The sequence below is a fragment of the Pan paniscus genome, chromosome 21 (assembly GCF_029289425.2).
Source record: "Pan paniscus chromosome 21, NHGRI_mPanPan1-v2.0_pri, whole genome shotgun sequence".
Taxonomy (NCBI): domain Eukaryota; kingdom Metazoa; phylum Chordata; class Mammalia; order Primates; family Hominidae; genus Pan; species Pan paniscus.
The window spans coordinates 40728644-40744542 of NC_073270.2; the positions used below are offsets into that span (position 1 = coordinate 40728644).

The 15899-nt window shown below is 58.0% G+C and overlaps 2 protein-coding genes across 11 annotated transcripts in view; one reads left to right on the plus strand and one right to left on the minus strand.

The window, feature by feature from the left end:
• The window catches only part of MYH7B (myosin heavy chain 7B), a 46688-nt gene extending 39954 nt beyond the window's left edge, over positions 1–6734 (plus strand). For 2 of the 3 annotated variants that reach the window (XM_034947562.2, XM_055104980.1), the window contains 17 exons: positions 653–829; positions 920–1065; positions 1394–1484; positions 1562–1951; positions 2592–2718; positions 2808–2926; positions 3016–3212; positions 3353–3702; positions 3868–3992; positions 4085–4200; positions 4587–4983; positions 5062–5187; positions 5282–5452; positions 5539–5643; positions 5725–5820; positions 6242–6379; positions 6453–6734. In XM_034947562.2, the coding sequence (XP_034803453.1) occupies positions 653–829; positions 920–1065; positions 1394–1484; positions 1562–1951; positions 2592–2718; positions 2808–2926; positions 3016–3212; positions 3353–3702; positions 3868–3992; positions 4085–4200; positions 4587–4983; positions 5062–5187; positions 5282–5452; positions 5539–5643; positions 5725–5820; positions 6242–6379; positions 6453–6482 (2901 nt within the window). In that variant the 3' untranslated portion in view covers positions 6483–6734. The remainder of the gene's footprint in view (positions 1–652; positions 830–919; positions 1066–1393; positions 1485–1561; positions 1952–2591; positions 2719–2807; positions 2927–3015; positions 3213–3352; positions 3703–3867; positions 3993–4084; positions 4201–4586; positions 4984–5061; positions 5188–5281; positions 5453–5538; positions 5644–5724; positions 5821–6241; positions 6380–6452) is intronic. The other variant, XM_008957218.5, reaches the window with a different exon arrangement.
• The window catches only part of TRPC4AP (transient receptor potential cation channel subfamily C member 4 associated protein), a 90953-nt gene continuing 81754 nt past the window's right edge, over positions 6701–15899 (minus strand). For 4 of the 8 annotated variants that reach the window (XM_003831831.4, XM_003831830.3, XM_055104981.2 and 1 more), the window contains 8 exons: positions 14472–14573; positions 12954–13037; positions 11840–11930; positions 10725–10865; positions 9985–10093; positions 8749–8861; positions 7707–7913; positions 6701–7579 (listed from right to left, as the gene is read on the minus strand). In XM_003831831.4, coding sequence (XP_003831879.1) covers positions 7442–7579; positions 7707–7913; positions 8749–8861; positions 9985–10093; positions 10725–10865; positions 11840–11930; positions 12954–13037; positions 14472–14573 — 985 coding nt within the window. In that variant the 3' untranslated portion in view covers positions 6701–7441. Of the gene's footprint in view, positions 7914–8748; positions 8862–9984; positions 10094–10724; positions 10866–11839; positions 11931–12953; positions 13038–14471; positions 14574–15899 lie in introns of all 8 variants that reach the window. The other 4 variants (XM_063600802.1, XM_063600801.1, XM_063600804.1 and 1 more) reach the window with 1 other exon arrangement.

Sequence of the window (15899 nt, forward strand, 5' to 3'; positions counted from 1 at the left end):
GGGCATGTCACTGCCTTTCCTGGGCCTCAGTTTCTTTATCTGTCAAGTGGGGTTAGCAGCACTTACCCCATTAGGGTAGGTGGTGATGTGTGTAATTGGCCTTTCCTGAGCACACGCTCCTAGGCCTTGCACACGGTAGGTGTTTAGCACATGCTGGCAATCCTCATCCATCCCGGAGTGCAAGCCCCTTGAGGGCAGGAACTCCATGTCCCCAGCTCAGCATCCCGCAGGTGACTTCTGCCCTTGAGCTCTCGTGATGGCCCCTGTGGTTCCCAGTGCTGGAGGAGGGACTCCATTACACAGGAGGGAAAGTGAGGCAGGGGTAGGCAGCTTAGGTTCTCACAGGTGCTCACCGAGGAAGCCGGGACTAGGAGGCAGCTGCCCTGAGCACATGCTAATACTGCACATGGCTGGCATCTGTGGATTTCTCACCAGGCCAGGTGTGGTGCTGAGCACTGCAGGTGCATCCACTCGTGAATCCTCATTACAACCCCATGAGGAGGGTCCTTCCCTCAGGCAGAAGCGGTGGAGGCTCGGAGTCAAGTGACTTGCCTGAGTCCCATAGCTGGAAGGGGCACTTGCTCTGACCTGGTGTGGTGGCCGCTCAGAGTGCAGGGAAGGGCGTCCCCATTCTGGCCCTGGCCCTGCACAGGTGAAGAACCTGACGGAAGAGATGGCTGCGCTGGACGAGTCAGTGGCCCGGCTGACCAAGGAGAAGAAGGCGTTGCAGGAGGCCCACCAACAGGCCCTGGGTGACCTGCAGGCCGAGGAGGACCGTGTGAGCGCGCTGACCAAGGCCAAGCTCCGGCTGGAGCAACAGGTGGAGGACGTGAGTCAGGGCCACCCTGAGACTGGGTGGCGGGGCCGGGGTGCCGGCTGGCTTGGGCCATGGCTGACCCCTGCTGTGCCTGCTCTGCAGCTGGAATGCTCCCTGGAGCAGGAGAAGAAGCTGCGCATGGACACGGAGCGGGCCAAGCGCAAGCTGGAGGGTGACCTAAAGCTGACGCAGGAGTCAGTGGCTGATGCTGCTCAAGACAAGCAGCAGCTGGAGGAGAAGCTCAAGAAGTAGGTGTGGTGGGGCAGCAGGTGGGGGCCTTCTGAGCCTGCACCCGGCCCTTGTTCCCTTCTGGATTCTTGTGGTTCCTGCGGCATTGCAGAGGTTAAGGGTGGGGGTTGACAGATGGGGCACTGGGGTGCAGGGGTAGTGTCTTGCCCTCCCTGGACTGAGGGCCCTAGCCAGGGTCCAGGGCTGAGGCCTCAGGGCCCAGTGCAGCAGGTGCAATGGGGGTGAGGTCCCTCAGGGCCTGAAGGGGACTGGGGGGCGTTATGGGGATCCCAGGCGGGTGGGTGGGAGTTAAGGCCTGTGCTGGCTCACCCACCCTGTGGCTCCCAGGAAGGACTCCGAGCTGAGCCAGCTGAGCCTGCGGGTGGAAGACGAGCAGCTCTTGGGGGCCCAGATGCAGAAGAAGATCAAGGAGCTGCAGGTGCGTGGGGGTCGGGTGGGTGAGGCCTGGGGTCAGAGGCCCACAGAGGTGACAGCTGCCCCACGTGCCCACCCCAGGCTCGGGCGGAGGAGCTGGAAGAGGAGCTGGAGGCAGAGCGGGCAGCCCGGGCCCGCGTGGAGAAGCAGCGTGCGGAGGCGGCGCGGGAGCTGGAGGAGCTGAGCGAGCGGCTGGAGGAGGCAGGCGGCGCATCCGCGGGGCAGCGCGAGGGCTGCCGCAAGCGGGAGGCGGAGCTGGGGAGGCTGCGGCGGGAGCTGGAGGAGGCGGCGCTGCGGCACGAGGCCACAGTGGCGGCACTGCGGCGCAAGCAGGCGGAGGGCGCGGCGGAGCTGGGGGAGCAGGTGGACAGCCTGCAGCGGGTGCGGCAGAAGCTGGAGAAGGAGAAGAGTGAGCTGCGCATGGAGGTGGACGACCTGGCTGCCAACGTGGAGACTCTGACCCGCGCCAAGGTGTCCGTGCCTTCCTCACCCCATACCCACCCTGACTTTAAACCAATCCCGATCCCGGCAGCCAATACTGTCCCCATACCAGCTTATCCTGAGCCCTGACCTCCTCACCTGGTACACAACCCTCATTTCTCAGCCTCCTACCAGTCCTGACCTTAAGCCGTGACTCCCAAGCCCTGTTCCCTGACTCCAGGTCATTTCTGATCCAGCATCTACTTCCAGCCTCAGACCCTTGAACCAGCAGTAGTTGTGACCCTAGCCCTTGACTCCTGAACTCTAACTTAATACCTGTCCTCTCTTCCTGTCCTGAACCCCAGCACCCTAGCCTTAACTCCTGACCTTTCTACCACATAATCCTGACAGCTGACCTCTGACCATTGTCCCCAGGTGACTCCGCAGCTACCATCCCAACTCTCACCCTGACCCACTGCCCTGGGACTGGCCCAGCCCTGTCAGTTCTGACACCTGTTAAGCCCAGCAGTAGAATCTCTTTCCCTGACTTTGAACTTGGGGCTCTGCTCTCCCTTTGATTCCTGGGCCCACATCTAGCTTACCAGTCTCTGATCCCAGATCCTGCCATCTGATGCACAAACTTGTTCTGACATCTAACCCCTGACCCCTGACCCCCAACCTGGGATCCTAGGCCAGTGCAGAGAAGCTGTGCCGGACCTATGAGGATCAGCTAAGCGAGGCCAAGATTAAGGTGGAGGAGCTGCAGCGGCAGCTGGCGGACGCAAGCACGCAGCGTGGGCGACTACAGACGGAAAGCGGTGAGGCTGGGGCTCAGCTGGCCACACCAGGCAGGGCTTTGGTGCAGCCCTCACCAGCCTGACCTGTCCGCTCGCCTCTTCGCCTGCAGGGGAGCTGAGTCGCCTGCTAGAGGAGAAGGAGTGTCTGATCAGTCAGCTGAGCCGTGGAAAGGCCTTGGCCGCCCAAAGCCTGGAAGAGTTGCGGCGCCAGCTAGAGGAGGAAAGCAAGGTGGGCTGGCACCGGTGACCATGGAGTGGGCAGGTGGGCGCCAGAGCCACTGGGCTGCACTAACGCTGAGGTCACTGGTGTCCCTGCAGGCCAAGAGTGCCCTGGCCCACGCCGTGCAGGCTCTGCGGCACGACTGTGACCTCCTGCGGGAGCAACACGAGGAGGAGGCTGAGGCCCAGGCTGAGCTGCAGCGGCTGCTGTCCAAGGCCAATGCCGAGGTGGCCCAGTGGAGGAGCAAGTATGAAGCAGATGCCATCCAGAGGACCGAGGAGCTGGAGGAGGCCAAGTGAGTGCTTTGCTGGCCAGGCCACTGCCATGCAGAGCTTTATGCCTGTGCCTGAGCCCCGCTGAGGGTGGGTGAAGGGAGCTGCTGGGGCTGTTCTCCCTCCTTCCATGGTCCACACCTTGTCTGGTTCCATGGCCTAGAAAAAAGCTGGCACTGCGGCTGCAGGAGGCAGAGGAGGGCGTGGAGGCTGCCAACGCCAAGTGCTCATCGTTGGAGAAGGCCAAGCTGCGGCTACAGACAGAGTCAGAGGATGTAACTCTGGAGCTGGAGCGGGCGACCTCAGCAGCTGCTGCGCTGGACAAGAAGCAGCGGCACTTGGAACGGGCACTGGAGGAACGGCGGCGGCAGGAGGAGGAGATGCAGCGGGAGCTGGAGGCGGCACAGAGGGAGTCCCGTGGCCTGGGCACCGAGCTCTTCCGGCTGCGGCACGGCCACGAGGAGGCACTTGAAGCCCTGGAGACGCTCAAGCGGGAGAACAAGAACCTGCAGGGTAGGACCTGCCACACGCCAGGGCCAGGGTGCTGCCCTGGGGTCGGAGCAACTTGGAGTCACGGGGGTGCCCCGGTGGGGCCACCCTGGAATTAGGGGTGAGTGGAGTGACCTGGGTGGGAGTACAAGCCATGGGGGTGGCCTCTCAGCACCCTGTCCACTGCAGAGGAGATCAGCGACCTCACAGACCAGGTGAGTCTCAGTGGGAAGAGCATCCAGGAACTGGAGAAAACCAAGAAGGCGCTGGAAGGCGAGAAGAGTGAGATCCAGGCTGCACTGGAGGAGGCAGAGGTCAGGGGCTGGCTGCAGGGGTGGGTGGACACTGACCTGCTGCTCCACTGGCCATCCCCCCCCACCCTACCCTGCCTGCTCTGTATCCACAGGGGGCCCTGGAGCTGGAGGAGACCAAGACGCTGCGGATCCAGCTGGAGCTCTCCCAGGTCAAAGCAGAAGTGGACCGGAAGCTGGCAGAGAAAGACGAGGAGTGCGCTAACCTGAGGTGTGTCCATCCTTCTCCCGTCCCCACCTCCCGAGAGCAGAAGGGGAGGGAAGCAGTGTGTACTCTGCTCTCTAGTCTGTCCCTCCCATGGGACTTTGAGGTCCGGGTTGCTGTCTCCATTCTAGCTGTGAACCTCGGAGATGCTAAAGGACTTGCCCAAAGTCACACAGTGGGGGTGGAGCCAGTCAGTCCACCTCTGTCTGCCTGGGCCTCACTCTTGTCCATGAACTTGCTCTGATGGGCCACAGGCAGTCACAAGAGACTTTAAATCGGGGAGGGGTGACTCACTTGTTCTCAAAATGGGTTCGTTTCCAACGGTCCTTGGGCATTTGTAAGGACAGGTATGCCCTTACGGGACCCCCTTTCATGCCACCCTCCTCCCATAGGCGCAACCACCAGCGAGCTGTGGAGTCCCTGCAGGCCTCCCTGGATGCAGAGACACGGGCCCGCAATGAGGCGCTGCGGCTCAAGAAGAAGATGGAGGGTGACCTCAACGACCTGGAGCTGCAGCTGGGCCATGCCACCCGTCAGGCCACAGAGGCCCAGGCTGCCACGCGGCTGATGCAGGCACAGCTCAAGGAGGAGCAGGCAGGGCGGGACGAGGAGCAGCGGCTGGCAGCTGAGCTCCACGAGCAGGCGCAGGCTCTGGAGCGCCGGGCCTCGCTGCTGGCTGCGGAGCTGGAGGAGCTGCGGGCTGCCCTGGAGCAGGGCGAGCGCAGCCGGCGACTGGCAGAGCAGGAGCTTTTGGAGGCCACCGAGCGCCTCAACCTTCTGCATTCGCAGGTGGGGACAGGAGTCCCTGGGGACAGAGCAGGTGCAGGCCTGCTGGCTGGCTGGCTCTGAGACTCCGCTTCCCCTCAGAACACAGGCCTCCTAAACCAGAAGAAGAAGCTGGAGGTGGACTTGGCCCAGCTGAGCGGGGAGGTGGAGGAGGCTGCACAGGAGAGGCGGGAGGCTGAGGAGAAGGCCAAAAAGGCCATCACTGATGTGAGGCTGGGCAAGGGCTGTGGGGAGCCTGGGACAGAATTGCAGAGGGACTTCCCTGAGGCTGGGCACCTGACCAGCTCCTCCTCCCCAACAGGCAGCCATGATGGCTGAGGAGCTGAAGAAGGAGCAGGACACAAGTGCACACCTGGAACGGATGAAGAAGACGCTGGAGCAGACGGTGCGCGAGCTCCAGGCCCGCCTTGAGGAGGCAGAACAGGCCGCCCTCCGTGGCGGGAAGAAGCAGGTGCAGAAGCTGGAAGCCAAGGTGTGTGCAGCCCCTCTAGTCCTTGGCGCAGGCAGGGTGGGTGACCCAGGGGTGGGCTTGGCATCAGGCCGTCCCCCTGCCTGCAGGTACGGGAGCTGGAGGCTGAGCTTGATGCAGAGCAGAAGAAGCACGCCGAGGCCCTTAAGGGCGTGCGCAAGCATGAGCGCCGTGTCAAGGAGCTCGCATACCAGGTGGGCGACAGGGTCTCCCTGGGGAGTGGCCCTGGAGCTGGCCCAGCCCAAGCAAGCCCTGAGTCCCCCTTGCCCGCCCAGGCCGAGGAGGACAGGAAGAACCTGGCTCGCATGCAGGACCTGGTGGACAAGCTGCAGAGCAAGGTCAAGAGCTACAAGCGCCAGTTTGAGGAGGCGGTGAGTGCGCTGGGGCCTGGACACCTGGACCAGGCACCCCAGCTCTGCCCCAGGGTCTGTGGCCAGGTGAGGCATCAGCAGCAGCTCCACCCTCCAAGGTCAGTGACCCAGAGGGAAGAGAGAAGCTTCTAACATCTCTGGGGAGATCAGACCTAGCTCTTTCTCATGGAACAGACCCCATGTGCTTTCCCCTGGCCAAGGCTGGGGCTGCCTCTGAGGGGTGGGGCAGGCACAAAAAGGCACATGAAGTTGGTGCGTCCCAACTTCCTTATTCCCGCTGTGGTATTGGTGAGGATGGACAGTGGCAATAGGAACAAAGTTGAGAACCAGGAGGAGCTAGCTCCCTTCTGGGACTGGGGCAGGGACCAGAATAAGCATCTCAGTCACCCAAGCGGAACCAAGGCCCTGTGTGTGCCCCCAGGAGCAGCAGGCCAACACCAACCTGGCCAAGTATCGCAAGGCCCAGCATGAGCTGGACGATGCAGAGGAGCGGGCAGACATGGCGGAAACCCAGGCCAACAAGCTGCGGGCACGGACCCGGGACGCCCTGGGCCCCAAGGTGAGGAGTGGCAGGGGCATTGCTCTCTGTGCAGGGGGACTGTGGGGGCTGACAGGTAGTACTGCTCACTCAGCTATCCCTTTCTCCTCAGCACAAGGAGTGACGGCCTGACCCCCTGGGCTCTAAAGAGGAATGTCTGTCTGCTGTTGCACATCTGGCTGAGGCCACCTGCCCCGATCCTGCCATCTCTGCATCCCCCCCTGCTGCCTTCAGCCTTCCCCGGGCCCTGAATAAACACCACAGCCAGTTTCCTTCTCATTCTTTCTTTGGGGTTCAGGAGGAAAAACACAGTCCTAGGGACAAAAGCCAAGTCCACAGCAGTCATTTTTAAAATAAAGTTATTTAATAGTCTCCATTTAATTGGTTTATTTGCTGTTAATAAATTGGCAACACAAGGAAGGGCCCCGTGTCCAGGCTCAGGCAGGAGCGGCTGCCTCAGGCAGAGGCAGGGCAGGCACAGCTGCCCCATGCCCCAAGGGATGGAGGGAAAGGCCCCTCACTTCTGGGAGAACCCCCTTGGATGAACACAGCGGCCAATGAGCAAACAGAACCAGAGGAGCTACAGGAAAATGAGGCAGAGGGGCAGGCTTGGGGGAAGGCAGCATTCTCTGGTACCCACCACCCCTGCCCAGGGCTCAGAAGCCTTTACCTGGGTCCAAAGGCCAGGGACAAGGGAGGCTTGGCTCACAGATTGGGGGGGGGGTCACCCATATCTTCCTCCCCCCTCTGGGACTGACTGACAGCCAAGAAACCGGCAGGAGCTCACACAGAGCTAATGCTAAATGTCCTCTTACCTCTGGGTGGCCCTGGGCCCCAGGGTTCTGAAGGAAAGGTGGGCATGGTACCCTGTCCTCATTATGGGGACTGAGGCTCTCCATGACCTAGGGCCCTCAGACCCAGGGGGACCAAGGGCTTCTAGGACTTCCCTCCCACCAAGCCTGTACCCAAAGACCTGGGGCAGGCAGAGAGCAGCAGGGAGGAACGGGAACAGGGCAGGGCGTGTGGCATCGTACCCACGCTCACCCACACTGGCCCAGCAGCCTCCCGAGGCCTGGCCCAAGGTCACTCCTCAGTGAAGTCCCTGTCTATGTCCATGTAGGGCTCCTCAATGTAGCTAACGAGAGCAGAGGGTGACTGCCGGTCCGGGTTCAACAGGATGGACACTGTCTCCTTCCAGTATGAGAAGCTGATGCAGGAGCTCTGGGCAAAGAGGGAGGGGCTGGGGGGCGCCTGGAGGACCCAGGTCAAGCCCAGCACCGGGACACCCCTCTGAGAGGCCCTGGGTCCATGGCCCACCCATCACCCCCTTGAGGGGTGGGGCACTCACGTTCTCTAGGCAGGTGCTGTCCTTGTCCTTGTGCAGGTAGTGCTGCTGCCAGAAGCGCAGCAGGTTGTGGAAGTTGTTGAGCAGGAAGCCGGGGTACTTCTTGCTGTGCTCCATCCGCTGCAGCAGCCGCAGGTACAGGGGCAGCCGCTCTTTCCGTCGGGCCAGCATCAGGATCACCAGGCTGGTGTTGAGGCAGCTGACGTTCTCCTGCAAGGCCACAGGCCCACCGGGTCAGGGGCTGGTGGGAGCCCCAGTGGCCCCTGGTGAACCTGGGTAGCCATCAGGCAGGGAGGAGAGTGGCCCCAGGCCTCGGGCCACCCACGGAGCTCTCCCTGCGCAGAGGTGAGATAGGACTGGGGGAAGGGGGCCCCCAGGAGCACCAGTCTCCTGCCTGAGCACCTTCCTCTTCCCCACGCCCACCTCCCACCCCACCTGAGGCAACAACACCTGTCCCTGTCCAGACCTCGGCTCAAGCATCACTCCTTCCGGAAGGTCCGTCCCAGGCAGGGCTGGGTGCGTGTGTTGGGGCAGTTACCCCGCTTCAGAAGTGCCATTCAGCACTAGCCTGCGTGCCTCGGTGGGGAAAGAGTTCTGCCCCACTCACCATGCACTCCCACCTGGTGCTTCACCTCAGAATGGAACCAAAGACCACCTCTGAGAGGTGCTAAGATCACCCTCACTCTAGAAAAGAGGGGCAGGAGGCTGAGAGAAGGGAAGGCTGCATGACTATTCAGTGAGGGAGTTGGGCAGCCTCAGGTCCGATTCCAAAGCCCAGCAGGGCAGAAGGTGTGAGGGACGTGGACATGGGGGAGGCGGGGAGAGCGCTGGCCTGCAAGTCAGCCTGTGACCTGAGGCCACTTGCGAGCCCTCCTTCCTTAGGCCCTGTCTGTACAATGGGACACTGATTCCTCCTGAGCACAGTCCTCAGAAGAGCTGGGTCTCCAGAGACGCACTTCTGGAGTGGGGGACAGAAACCTGCTGGGCACCAGGACAAAGGAAGTGGTTTCCAATTCCCTGCTGTGTGTCTGCCGGGGCCTCTCACCTGGGTCAGCGTCTGCACGTGGATGATGTTGATGAGGCGGAAGAGGAAGGACATCTGCGTGGGCACCTGGGATATGTAAGCGAGCAGGCGGCATTCGGACAGGACCTCGGCAACTGTGGAGGGAGGCAGGGGTGCAGCAGGTCAGGCTTAGGCCCAGTGGCTGGGTCGCCCAGGCCTTTAGTGGAGCCCCGCTTGGGTCCTGACTCTGAAGCTGGGAGCTCATCATCAAAACAGCTTCAACGAAAGCTGACTGTGGCAGAAAGAGGGACCTCCAGCTGTCCTGCTACCAGGCAAAGCCATGTTCTCAGAGTGCCCAGGAGCACCCCACCTCATCCTCCAGAACCAAGCTCAGGGCAGCTCTCCCTCAGCCCTCCCCAGACTGGCTCCAGACCCGTGCCCTCCATATCACACACAGAAGAGTTCCCTCCACAGGAAGATGGATCCATGACGCTGCATTAAGAAAAACAACGCAAAAGTTCCACTCCTTCTGCAGAGGTCCTAGCGCAACTGGTTTTCCACACCAGCTCTCAGGTGAGTCCGGCCCAGTGCTAAGACCACAAGGCACAGGTTCTGCTCCGTCCACTAGTGTCGGAGCAACTGCTTCCCGCACAACTGGGAGGCAGGGCAATAACCGAAGGTACCAAAATCTGTGTGGCTGTTCCCCTGAAACAGACCCTCTGGGGCAGAAAAAGGAAACAAACGGCTAAATTACCAACAACCGGGATACTTCTTGCTATCAATGACAGTGACCATGACAAGGAACAAGTGCCTGACTTTTTGGGGGTGTGGGGGGGTCACAAACCCTCAGGAGAATCTGCTGGATGCCACAGGCCCTCTCCTAGGAAAAAAGGAAACGCGTGCGCATACACATGGAAGTGCGTTAGCAAGTCCAGGAGGCTTCAGATGCCTGCTGCACCACAGGGCACCTGCGATGCCACGCACAGCACACTGAGGACGAGGGGGCCAACTCATCGTGCCAGGCAATACCAGCCCAGAAGAGGAAGGTCTTTTTCTGGTTTTCTTTGCATCTTGCTAGCAACAATGGATTTTCACCTTGTTAAAGTGTTGAACAAGGCAGCAAAGCCAATTGCCCTGGAAGCCGCCACCTTGAGGCCAGCCACGTGGGCATCTGGTGCAGCTCCCTCAGTCATTCTTGTCTCCCTGCTGGAGACAGGGTGTCTGATGCCAGCATTCTCACCCTGCATGACTTGCCTTGACAGCCTGCCTTTCATGTACCTTTCATATCCACCTGGTTTTCAAATCGGTCCAGGGACAGAGTGACACAGCGCACCAGCATGTTGGAGTCCACCAGGGAGCTGTTGATCTGCTTCAGGAACACCTGGAACTATACAGAAACCAAGCTCACAGCAGGCAGTGGGCTGCTGGCCAGGTATGGCCATGGCCCGAGGGGACAGTCACTACAAGGGGCATCAGCGACCTCTACCAGCCCCAGTGCTTCAGATAGGAAGACAGAGGCTCAGATAAGCTGAGGGACCTCCCCTCACCACCCAGGTACTAAGAGGCACTCCCCGGAATTCAGCACAGATCCGACACTCTGTCCAGTGGTTTTACACTCAAGGGTGCTGGATTCCTTTAATTTTTACTTTTAATTTTACTTCAGCTAGCCTGAGCTGGGTTTCTGTCACACACACTCGGTGAGCCTAACACACCAGGCCCAGTCCCTCCCTACAGCGGCTCCCACCGTGGCACCCACCATGCTGCGTCACGGCAGGCGCACAAGCCACCCATTCCCACCCTCACTCCCTACCCACAAGCAGCCCCGGTTTTCATCCCTGCATTCCCAGGGTCTAGCACAAAGCCAGACAGAGCAGGTTCCAATGAATGTTTGCCAAAGACTGCCCAGACTCCCCCGTCGTCTCTAACGTAAAACCTGTGCCTAAAGCCTGGCAGACCAGGACTCCAGGTGAACTTCTGGACAACCCAGCACACTCCACAGAGCCCTGGGTTAACTTTACCTTTGCATCGGTGTTGATATATTTATTGAATCTCTTGAATGCATCAACGTTGAACTTCATCAGCTCCCCCAGGAGGTCAAAGTAACTCTGGAGCACATCCCTTGACTTACACTCGCTGTCCACAATGCAGTAAAGGATGTGCTGGGTGAGGAGGGACAGGGTGAAGGTGTCAACGTGGCTGCCCCCACCAGGGCCTGGCATGGAGCTCAGACCATGCATTGGCTTTGAGCAAGCATCCTGGGGATGGAACTGGCAACATTGTCTAGATTCTTGTCTGAGGATGCTGGTGGCTCCAAGGACAGGACCAGGCCTGACAGACCTCACCAGGAGGTGGAGCAGACTGGGAATGCAGCACAATCTCTCCCCTGCCCAGGGCGTACAGCTGAAGCCTGTGACCTGCTCTGTGGTCACCAAGATGGCCGGGGTGCTCAGCTCCTAGGTGAGGGGAGCTGTCATCACCAGGTCTAAAACACGGGCCACTGCCTAAGCACTGAGGTCATTCAAGTAAATGAAGGACAGAATTTAAAAGCAAAGGACACATTTTGACCCCATGGTTTGTCTTTGTGTTTATGAACGAAATTGTTTAAATAGAGTTTACACCAAAATACTGAGTTTTCATCAAGAGAATAAAGCCAATTTACTCCTTTATAAAGTTTTCTACATTTTCTTGAAGTTACACTGATTTGGATCAATTCTTTTCCACATGGATTTTATAATTCGTGGGTCAGTTTCTTGTCCATATGAAAAAATCTGAAAGACCAATTATAACTTTGGCCATTCTGCTCTAAGTTTTACTTTTTCTGAAGACCATTATTCAATAATGGAAAATTAACTTTTAGTACAAAATATCTTCAGGGTCAAAATGCCTTGCTGGGTAACCAAACTGTCACCCTCCTGCATGGCCGGGCCACCCTCTAAACCTGTCACCCCGTAAGCACCCATGGGGAACCCACAGTTGGAAACCCAGGGCAAAATCTAAGGCAGCCTGCACAGGCATTTGGAAGTCACGAGATCTGCTCTGCTCCTGATGAACTGTTTGGGGCTCAGGACAGGACACAGCAACGCGTGGGCTGGGGGGAGACGGAACCCAAGACACTGGCTGCTCCAGATCATACCTCCAAGAGGCCTCGCTTCAGCAGGAACATCTGGTCTGCATAGGAGGTGGTCCCTCGGAGGAAACTCTCCACAGCCCGAGCTTGCCAAAACCTGCGACCCAAATATTGGCTCAGGTGGCTAAGGCTGCCCTCTTCCGGCCCATGTTCAGTTCTCCAAGGGGTTGGGAGATGTTTGTTGCCTTTTCATGTACTCAACATTTACTGAACATCTACCAAGCATCAGACTTCATCCTGGGCCTGGGGACACAGCAGTGCCCCCATCCTCACAGAGAGCCAGCTCAGTGGAGAAGTCTTCTATCTGGGTCTGTCTGGAAGGGGCTGTGTCACAGAGAGGGTGACATCTGGGATCGAAGGGCTGGCTCCTGCGAGCCCCCGTGAAACATACGCTAGGCTTTGCCCTTTCACAAGAATGGGAGGACGTGCAATTGAGGGGCTAGGAATGTGTGTGGGAAGCGGACAAACACATGCAGACAGGCCACTGGGCTCACAGACGATGGGCTGGCCTAGGGAAGTAGTGGTTGATGCTGACCGAGGGACCCAGAGGGCACAGCGGGTATCCACGACAGGGAGTTTGGACAAGGCACTGAAGTGACAAAGGCCCATGTGGGCATGAAGCCTCCTGATAGCTCACGCCCGGCCCTGATGGAACTCTACCTGTCCACTGACTTCGAGACTCATCTTAGATGTATCTAAGGACCTCAGAGAAGGTCTCCCTGTATTCACCCAGCCCCCAGGCCTAGCAGCGGAAGAGGCTTTCCTTTGCTCCTATAGCTCCTGGGCCAACCCTGGCTCCATTCCTTCCCACACTGCATTGAAACAGCACAGCTCTAGGGAATTCATGGCAGGGCCCGTATCCTAGTTCTCTCCCACCCATAAGGCACCAGCACAGAACAGGTGCTTGGTGAATGCTCGGTCACTGTGGGCTGCAGAAGAAGCTCCCACATACCTGTCGAGTCAAAACTACGCAAGATGGCAGTCAAACCACCTCTCCCCAACAGTAATTGTGCTTCAGGAGGCATGGACGCTGGTGACTAAAGGAGATATTCCTAACCTCCTGAGAAACACCTGGCTCTGCAGCCCCGCAGAATCGGCAGGTACTTTTCCCCAGACTCACCTGAAAGACGACTCTGCTGGCTCCTTCTTCATGACCTGCAGCAGACGAGTTAATAAGCCCCTCTTCCCATCACACACCAAACTCCTGAAATAGAAGAGAGATATTGGTGACAGATCTGAGAGGCTGACAGGGGCCCTGGGGATGGGTCATTCTGCTGGCTTAGGCGGTGAAAAACCATGGGGACATTTCCAAGTCTGCAGGGTGCCTTCCTGCTCCAACTGGGTCCAGAGCCCCGGAGACCCCTGCAGCCACAGAATTAAACCGCCAAGTGCATTCCCACCACATCTCAGGCCAGCTTTCCTTCCCAGGCCAGAAACATATCCAGAATCAGACATGGCTTAGAACTGCCAGAGGAGAGCTGTTTATACCAAAAGTGTGTTGAAACAGGCCATGCCAGTCTGCCAGATGGGGAAAGACTCTGCCAATAGGGTGAGGCCCAGCATACTCCGTGCCTGAGGTTCACTTCCAGCTGGCCTTGGGCAAGTGTCCACAACTCCAAGCCTCAGCTTCCCAGTCTATGAAGCAAAGGCAGGAGATGAGGAAATGACTCTGGCCCCGTCATGGGGGAAGGAAGACGGCCAGGCACGCAGGGGTCTGGGCCCTTCAAACAGAGCAGCTCTGCTGTGATCCACTGCAGATATCAGGGCAGGACTGGGTACAATTTTATTTGAATGAAGAGTTCTACCTTAGAAAAAAAAGATTGGGAGGCCAGGAGAGGTGGTTCACACCTGTAATCCCTGGACTTTGGGAGGCTCACTTGAGGCCAGAAGTTCGAGACCAGCCTGGGCAACATAGTGAGACCCCATCTCTACAAAAAAAGTAAAAACACTAGCTGGGAATGGTGGCGCACACCTGTAGTCCCAGCTACTCGGGCGGCTGAGGCAGGAGAATCACTTGAGCTCAGAAGTTTGTGGCTGCAGTGAGCTATAACACCACTGCTCTGCAGCTTGAGAGAAAGAGCAAGACCTTGTGTCTAAAAAACAAAACAAAACAAACAAACAAAAAAGGTTGGGAAATCATGGCTCTTGTTGGATAAAGTCCACTGTATTCTGACGCCTGTGAGACTAGCCCCCCACTGCCTGGCTCCAGGTGAGGCAAACCTAACCCAGGTAATGCAACCTAACACTTGGCAGCAGGTAAGAGGCTTCTGTCTGTCCTGCTTGGCTGCAGATGCCACCAGGCAAGAAAGGAGCACATAAGCAAAGGGGCTGAATGCACGAGACAAGGCGGTGGGGCAGTGCGGAGCACACACGACTTCTGGCAGGTGACCTCTCTGAGGCTCACCTCATCTGTAAAGTGCAGGTACTGATGGGGCTCCCCTCCTAGGGCTGCTGTGAGGCTCCAATGAGAAAATGCAGGTGACATGAATACAGTGCCTGGCACACAGGAGCCCTCAGGACACTGTAGCTGCATGTGAGAGAGGACACGCGTGCATACCTGGATGTGCTCACCGGTGAGCCCCCGGGGAATGTGGGCAGCCGGGATGGGCTGAGGGAAAAGCTGCACCCCTGCACTCACCTGTCGGTGTTGAGGACAGCTTCCACCTCAGGGATGTTGGCCTTGAGAGAGATGGCACTGAGTTCATTCAGCTCCTGGTTGTTGAGTAACAAGTACTTGTTCCTGAAACAAAATGGGTTGGAGGAGGTAAAGGACAGGAACTGGGGCTGCTGGGTCAGCACCGGGCTAGTGCAGGGAGTCTCCTGCCCACTTCCTGTGGACAGAATCTGAGAAGCCACCAGGTACTTTCCTCTAGCACCTCTCACTCCAGCCAGCACCTGCAGGAGGGAACTCTGGGCTCTCAGGCAGTGGAATCTCTCCCTGGCCCCACCCCCATCCCCGACCCCTGCCTGCCACATTCACCGACAAGGCCCCTTCCCTCAGCAGCTCTGGGCCTTTCTCTTTGCCTACATTTCCACTTGTTTTCTCAAAGGCACCAACACCTCAACATGTCCAATCACACTCAAGCCTGGCCCTGCTGCAGCAGTCCCACCAAGCACCACGGTCACACATCACACAGAGGCCTGGTTAACTGTGACACTTCCCCCGACTTGCCATCCAGGCCTGTCACTGCTGGGTCCTGTGTTCCCAGGACACCAGCTCCCTAAAAGGTATCCCACAGGAACTGAGTCATCACACGGTGCCAAAAGTGATCTTCAGAATCAGGACTCTGATCCTGTCACTCCCGGTGAAAACACTTCCACAGCTTCCCACTGCATTTAGAACAGACATTTCCTGACTTAGGAGGAGGTTATGTCCTGATAAACCCATCGTATTTGAAAATGCCGTTAAGTTGAAAACATATTGAGGCCGGGCGCGGTGGTTCACGTCTGTAATCCCAGCACTTTGGAAGGTCGAGGCGGGTGGATCACGAGGTCAGGAGTTCGAGACCAGCCTGGCCAACGTGGCGAAACCCCATCTCTACTAAAAATATAAAAAATTAGCTGGGCGTGGTGGCACACGCCTATAATCCTAGCTACTCAGGAGGCTGAGGTAGAATTGCTTGAACCCAGAAGGTGGAGGTTGCAGTGAGCCAAGATCATGCCACTGCACTCCAGCCTGGGCAACAGAGCAAGATTCCGTCTTGAAAAAAAAAAAAAAGAAAACACATTTAATATATCTAACCCACTGAACCTCCTAGCTTAGCCTAGCCTACCTAGAATGTGCTCAGAACACTGACTTCAGCCTACAGTTGGCCATAATCACTGGCAACATGGCAGGCACAGCACAGAGTACTGGTTGTCTACCTTGGTGATCGTGTAGCTGGTCACCATTTTTCTTGAAATACATTCTGAGCTGCAGCTGCAGCTCAGCGCCCAGCATTGCAAGAGTATTGAACTGTTTATCATGAGCCCAGGAAAAGATCAAAATTCAAAATTCTACTTCTGTACCATTGTGAAGTTGAAAAATTCTAAGTGGACCATCTGTATATAAAATCCAGGCCTGTGA